The 7,500-nt window shown below is 41.1% G+C and overlaps 1 protein-coding gene across 1 annotated transcript in view; it reads left to right on the plus strand.

Annotated features, from left to right (window-relative positions):
• Positions 1-7,500, plus strand: part of LOC138020929 (regulator of G-protein signaling protein-like) — a gene marked incomplete at its 5' end in the record, with an annotated part of 45,365 nt that overhangs the window by 20,961 nt on the left and 16,904 nt on the right. The window contains 3 exons of the mRNA XM_068867819.1: positions 945-1,144; positions 2,085-2,202; positions 4,693-4,810. Of these exons, the coding sequence (XP_068723920.1) occupies positions 945-1,144; positions 2,085-2,202; positions 4,693-4,810 (436 nt within the window). The remainder of the gene's footprint in view (positions 1-944; positions 1,145-2,084; positions 2,203-4,692; positions 4,811-7,500) is intronic.

The following is a 7,500-nucleotide window of genomic DNA, read 5'->3' on the forward strand; positions in this document are numbered from 1 at the left end:
TCGCCTCCCACCAATGTGACCCGGGTTCGATTCCCAGACTCGGCGTCATGTGTGGGTTGAGTTTGTTGGTTCTCTACTCTGCACCGAGAGGTTTTTATTCGAGTACTCCGGTTTTCCCCTCTCCTCAGAAACCAACATTTCATTTGATTTGCGTTAATTTGTTGATTTCAGTTCACAGTGTCCCCAATTCGCTACTTCCCCAATCCCATAATTCAATACGTTTTGGGGGTTCTTTGCATAAAAATTATACAAGTTGTTTACTCTTGAGACTGTATCATGCTTCAGTGACTGGATATCGATGGTAAATAACCCCCCAAAATGAACTGTGTTGTGGGATTGGTAAAAATAGCGAATTAGTGCTCCAGCGCTAGACGACTAGACACTTAAATAAAGTTCCTTTTCCCTCATCATGTTCGTTCCTCTCTGTTACAACAAGTTTCCTAACAAGGTTTAAACGATTTGCTTTAAGGACTGTACCTACTAATTCAAAGGTATTTTTGCGCGGTTTACTGAATATGCGGGAAAAGCAGATCTTAACAAGTGGTATTGAAATCCAGAAAAAAAGTTAATTTGCCTTAGCTTTGCTTTTAATGAGGTGGGAGGCGCGGTGGCCTCATGGTTAGTGTGCTCGACTCCGGATTGAGTAGTCCGGGTTCGGGTCCTGGCCGGGGACATTGTGTTGTATAACAATAGTAGGCACCGTCCTTAATTTCTCACGGTGCCTCTCTCCATCCAGGTGTATAAATGGACTAGCATCCCATCCAGGGTGGAGTAGAAATATTCATAGTCGCTTCATGCTACGGAAACCGGAGATAAACGCCGGCCCTGATGGGCATTCTGGCTCGTATGCAGATGCTTGCTTTTAAAGTATTTTTCTTGTTTTTCCTTTTTTTAAAAAATAAAGTCAATTTCATTGATAAAGTTTACTTTTTTTGCTCTCTCAGGAGTTTCAATGACATCCTTTATGAACCTGCCCAGATGATGGGATTTAAGAAATTTCTTTCCGAAAAGAATGGCGAAGTTCCACTAATGTTCTGGCAGGCAGTAGAAAATATGAAGGGAAACTGTAAAGATGCAAAAGCTCGCCAAGTCAGGGCCACCTCTATTGCGAGAAAGTACTTCATCAATATTCCAACGTCAGCTGGTTAGTAAATATTTGTAGGCGAAGATGAGGGAATTCCTCGCGTGCTGAGTTCCTTCTTCTCAATGGACTCTCGAATTCCATTTCCTTCCGCTTTCCACTAAAGCTGTTTCTTGTTACACCGAGTCTCCTTGTAATCGAAGACCGACTGATGACTGATAAAAGTTTGAAGGTCGCAGTTACGATTTTGATGCATGGCTCGAGGCCTGCTCAGGAACTAAGCAAAGATAAGTGAACCCAATTCGAAAAACCTTTTTCGATGCAACAGCGTTTAAAATATTTCTCAGTTCACCTGTATTTTTTTAGGGTTGGGTCCAAAATGAGCCAAATATGTTTCAGTATATTGCATCTAACATTTTACGGCATTTTCACAAAGCAAGCTACCTTAGAGGAGTTGTCAAATACGTTTGGGATGACACGAGTGACCATTATTACTCCAAAGAATAAGAAAGGAATCATGTAAAGCTTATAATTTCTGGCAAAGGACTGGTGTCGTGGGAAAATCAATCGAAATGTTGCGTTAAGGAGGTCATGTCTATTTAAACAAAGAAAACCTTTCCTGATTAAGGATGAGGCACTGGAACTCCCGGGACTACCTAACAACGAGGTCACCTTTTACCTCGTTGATGAAGTTCAAGCGATTATACGTTGTAAAGTTTGAGATATTTGCTCTGAGTCAGTTTGGAATTTCTTCAACGTCGATGTCTCTGCAAGAGAATAATAACGTTTTTAGTAATATACATAATTCGGTCTGATCAATTGAACCCAAATATGTCGAAGTTGCTCCTGATATTGTAGAATGCATTTTAGGTAAGAATTTTCAGAACAAAAAATTCGGTTATAATTTGACCCAGTAAGTGAGAAGATGCGATAGGTAAGGTCGCAGAAAATAAACATTTAGTTTGGTCAACTAGTCCACCTCTTGTTTTTTTTTTCTTTTCAGTTGAGTACTTAAACTGCAAAGCTGAGATCATCCGAGATATTCCAACTCTGGTTAAAGTTACTCCTCCAATGCTTGTCTCGGCCCAGGCCTGTGTGGCTCGATCCATGGAGGAAAACTGGTAAAAAGCATATTACGTACTTGATAGGGCTAACGTTCCTAATATCATGTTAGGAAGTTTTTGAGCGGCGGATTGGTGACAACTGCACTCTTTGGGAACCCACCAAAATTTCAATTATATCCACTCTTGAGAGTTGGACAACTGGATTACTGTTAATATAAAGCCTCAAAAACTCCAAAATCGTGTCGCAGAGATCATAATAAAATCTAGTTATAAAGTTCATTCCTGTCTTCCGAACACACTGGGGTTGATAAACGTGGCGTTTAATCGAAAAATGCAATGGGCTTGATGGTTTTCGAATCTTACTGGTAACCCTTCGCGACATGTTTTGCAAACACGGTGTTTATCGTGCATTAAGAAACTCGATCAACAATTTTGTAGACTTAGCACTTGTAACTGACCCTTTCCTATAGTGGCCCAGCTCTAATGAATTCTCCAGCTTAGGATCTTAGGCTATGTATCTCTATGTTTTTTTCTAAGCTGTAACACCTGTTGAGTCCCAGCATTTTCACTCAGTGTTATTTCTCAAGTTCCGAAATTTACATGTGTTCGGTAGATCAGAACATATACACACTCACTGCTCATGCGCATCCTCTCATTAACATAAGTGCATTTCATTACATAAGCAGAGTTTATTCTTTTCGTCTCCCACAAGGGGATCATGCCAACTAGTTTGTTTGTTTGTTTGTTTTTTACAGATAATACTATTGCGTTTCATAATGGCATTACTAGTACAGTTCAAATTATATGTTGGGTCTTGTTGGCAGGAAAACCCTGGGTAAAACTTGGAGGAGCAAAGTAGAGACGAGTCCTATTTCTGACTTTTTTCAAACTTGGTTGGTAGTGACAAAGCAGGTGAAAATGAAAACGCCTCACCTCCGGTTCCTTGGTGTACGTCTCTCCAAGGTCGTGTTCTGTTGGGATCAAACGTTTCAACCGCAACCAGTTTAGGTTGAAGTGGTTGAGGTTTCCCAATAGAACACTTTCCCAACCCTTTTTACGGTTGAAACGCGGTAACTCCTGGGAACAGTTATTACCAGACTTGTCAGCGTTTATAAGTGGAGGGGGAAAGCAACATGGCGGGCCGACTTTAAATGGCCCGCGTAAACGACAGCGGTCGCCGACAATGCTTTTTCAACCGTTTCAAACTTGTTTCATGCCGGTTGAAAAAGTTGATCAACCAAACCAACCAAAAACGGTTTCTTCCGAATAGAACACTAAAAAACCCAACCAACTAAAAACGGTTGATCCCTATAGAACACGACCCAAGTCACCTGTGCTTAAAGTGCTATTATGACCAAAAATTCAATTCTTCTTTTTCTTTGGATTTCAAAACTATGTTAACTAAACACTAAGTGACTCAAGTTTTAAGCCTTAAGCCTTAATTTCAAAAAGACACCTGTTTAGTCTAACTGGAGTTTCCTATTTAATGGTCCGCCATTACTAACTTTAAAATATAGGGAAGATATCTGTTTACAAACATTGCTTTTGTTATTCAAATATGCCAACCACAGGAACAAAAGACCCTTTGTTTCGACAACCAATGAGGCGGTATCTTTCCTATTGTGAGAGCTGGGGCTCGTTTCTCAAAAGTCCCGAAACCTTTTCGGGCCCGAAAAAGCCATTTGTGAAACTTCCAACCGCTTGTTTTGGAGAGCATATCTTTTAACATGTTTTCAAGGTAACAAAAAGAAGAAAAATGACTCTGAAGTTTGACAACTTAAGTCCTCTCCGTTCTTGAGATTCAAAAGGAATTGTGACACCCGAAAATGGCCCGTAAAGTTTCGGGACTTTCGAGAAGCGGGCCCCTGGATCGAGGAGAAAATGACGTCAAAGACTTACTACAAATGACGTCACTTTTCCATAGATCCAACCCTCTGAGTTTTAAACGTGAGTAATGGCGGACCCTGACATCGAAAACTTACACTCATAGTAAACAGCATCTGGATACAAATCACGGTTCAAAATCTTGCCAGTCAAGTGTTAAGCAAACACACTTTCGAAATCTAAAGGAAAAAAGGGAATTGATTTTTTGATCATAATAGCACTTTAAAGTCCCTTCTCAGAAATGACCACTGGGCCTAATAATTGAATTTAGAAACTGAAGACTCCCTAGAGAATTTTGAGACGCTGAACGAAAGTAGGACAAAACTATACAAAATTTATATTCCTATTCAGACGTGACAAAGAGGCTCTGGAGTTATATTTAAGATAACCTGAGAACCTTTTTGTTTCGTCTGAATATTGATAGGACTGAAAAAAAAGAGAAACAAAATGATGGCCTTTAAAGTATTCCTTAATCCAACATTGTGCCGTTTTGCGAGAAGCAAGTTGCTGATCCTGGGTAGTTCCAAGGGTAAATTTCCCAGTAATGTAGACATTTACTTTTCTGTAGTCAAATGGTCTACTGAACCTACCAACTTGGTCGTGCATTATGCACCTAAAAAAGACACACTTTTCCATCTTTAATTTTTTTGATTATCTTTTCAGGTATGCAGAATACTTAGCGACATTTCCTGAAGAAGAGAATGAGGGCGAGAGTTTTGCCAAGTACGCCATGAGAAACACTCTGGCGGGAGTCTGCAAGATGACCACTCACGGCAAAACGGTAAGTAATGATCAAAGGAGGCTCTTAGTCTGATTGTGTCAACTACAGGCCAGTTTTGGTGCTACCTTGGTTGCCCTCTACCAAGGGAACGAATCCCTCATATTTGGCCCTATTCCGATGAAAATTATTGAAATCTATTATTATTTCCGTGTCATACTGCGCGGTTATTTTAAACACGACACCTTATTGGTCCATTTAAGTAAAACTAGACCCGCGCGCGGTCATGTTAACGACAGATAAATAACCTTCGCAGCACGGGCGTTATCTAAAAATAGATGTCAAATAATTATCATAGGGCACGGGGATTTCCCCCCCCCCCCCCCCCTCTTACATCATATTCTCTTGCCGCTACCCTTGCAGTGCTAACTTGCAACCGTAAGATTTTGAATGAAGGGGTAGTTTCTAAAGAAACTGTGGTGCTGCGTCGGTGGGGAAGTAGTATACAAAAATTTGGTTTATCAACGGAGTTGATAATGTAAATTGACCACCGTACAGAGATTCTAAAAGCTGACGTTTCGAGCGTTAGCCCTTCGTCAGAGCGAATCGAGGGATTATGGGTTACGTGTGGTTTTTATAGTAGAGTAGGAGCTACGCTATTGGTGGTAACATGGCAACGTGAAAAGTAGGAATATATTAGTTAAATGAAAAGCGTTCGTTAATACCGTGAGGATTAAGGGTGCCGATTTGAAAGATGAATTTTTGTTCCAGATTCTTGCGGCTTTCCGTCGTACCTAGATGTAGGGAAAGACCGCATATAGCCATGTGTTTTTTTGGATTGGGTAGGCTGATTATAATGGCGCGCGACTGGCTTAGATGGATCCTTGTCATTCTTTTCAACATCGCGAAGGTGTTCGCGGAATCGGTCACCTGGTCGTCTACCTGTCTCACCAATGTATAATTTATTGCATAACGTACAGGTTATGCAATAAATGACATTTGCGGAGGTACATGTGAAACGATCGGTGATCTTAACAGATCGCTTAGGTCCCGATATCTTGCTAGTGTTAACAATGAAAAGACAAGTTTTGCATCGTGAGCGCACGCATTTGAAAGTGCCGGGTTGCTCGTTGGTTTTGAGCGCGCTTCTAACTAAAAAGTTGCCTACGTTTTTGTCGCGTTTGAATGAAATAAGTGGAGGTTGCGAAAAGATTCTACCAGTCTCGGGATCATTTTGGAGTAATTTAAAATTACTAAGAATGATGCTTTTGACTGCGTGATTATGAGGATGGAAAGTGAGGGTGAATGGAATTCTGTCATTCTTATCTTTCTGTGACGTTTGTAGTGACGACTGTCGATCAAATTGTTGGGCGCGATGGCCCGCTTTGACCACAGAGACAGGATAGCCACGTTTTTTGAAGAACTGGCACATCTCCTCTGATTTGCTGGAAAAATCGGAGTCATCACTACATAGACGTCGAAGTCTAAGAAATTGAGAATAAGGAATGCAGTTCTTGACATGTGATGGATGTGACGATGAATACAACAAATAACTGTGTGAATCAGTAGGTTTGTAGTGCACACTAGTACATAGCACGTTGCCTCTAATAGAAACCTTGATATCTAGGAAAGCCAATGAAGTTTCCGAAATTTCCCAGGTATATTTAAGAGCCGGATGAAAAGAGTTGACGGAGGTTATAGATTGATCGAGTTCTTCTCTGCTGGATGAAATAGCGCCGATACAGTCGTCGATGTAGCGGCCGTAGAGTTCAGGTTTGGGGCCGTTGTAATGATTAAAAAATTGGTGTTCAACATATCCTACAAAAAGATTGGCATAGCTAGGTCCCATTCTTGTGCCCATCGCTACACCATTAATTTGTTTGTAATAGTTGCCGGCGAATGAAAAACACTTAAGTGTTAAAACTAGTTCGGCAAGGCGGAGGAGCGTTTCCGAGCTAGGTTCTTTGACAGTGCGTTGATCGAAAAAGTGTTTAAGTGCTTGAAGACCTTCGCTGTTAGGAATGACTGTGTATAGAGATGTAATGTCCATGGTGAAAATAAGTTTGTCTTGGCCGGAAAAATTGAAATCGCGGAAAATTTGTAGTGCGTGTGTACTGTCTTTAATGTATGATGGCAAAGATTTGACGATAGGCGTCATAATATTGTATAAGTAGCTAGAAATGAGTTCGGTGGGGCAACTACAGGCAGAAACGATAGGTCGACCTGGGTTGTTGGGTTTGTGAATTTTAGGCAAGAAGTAAATGCACGAAGTTCTAGGGGTGTTGATGATGAGATTAGTGGCAGTGTCCGGTAATTCTTGATTAACTGTAAGATTTTGAATGGTGTCTTTGACAAGTTTTTGATTGTTGGAAGTGAGATCTTTAGAGATTTTTGCATAAAACGAGGTATCCGAAAGTTGCCGCAAAGCTTCTTTTTGTTAAAGGTCGGACCGCCAAACAACTACCTCGCCGCCTTTGTCGGCCGATTTGACAACAATAGGGCCGTTTATACGAGAGAAAATAAGCCGCGGCTAACTCTGGCCGCGGCTTACGTAAGCCGCGAAAGGAACTATTTATACGAGTATAAACTCCCTGGCCAGGATAAGCCGCGGCTTGACAAAGCCGTGAACGTGGATTTTGTACCATTTATACGGGGTGTTCGCGGCTTACGTAATCCGCGGCCAGAGTTAGCCGCGGCTTATTTTCTCTCGTATAAACGGCCCTTATGTCGTTGCGTTTACTAAGATTTTTAAG

This window comes from Montipora capricornis, chromosome 10, assembly GCF_036669925.1.
Source record: "Montipora capricornis isolate CH-2021 chromosome 10, ASM3666992v2, whole genome shotgun sequence".
Classification (NCBI taxonomy): Eukaryota; Metazoa; Cnidaria; class Anthozoa; order Scleractinia; family Acroporidae; genus Montipora; species Montipora capricornis.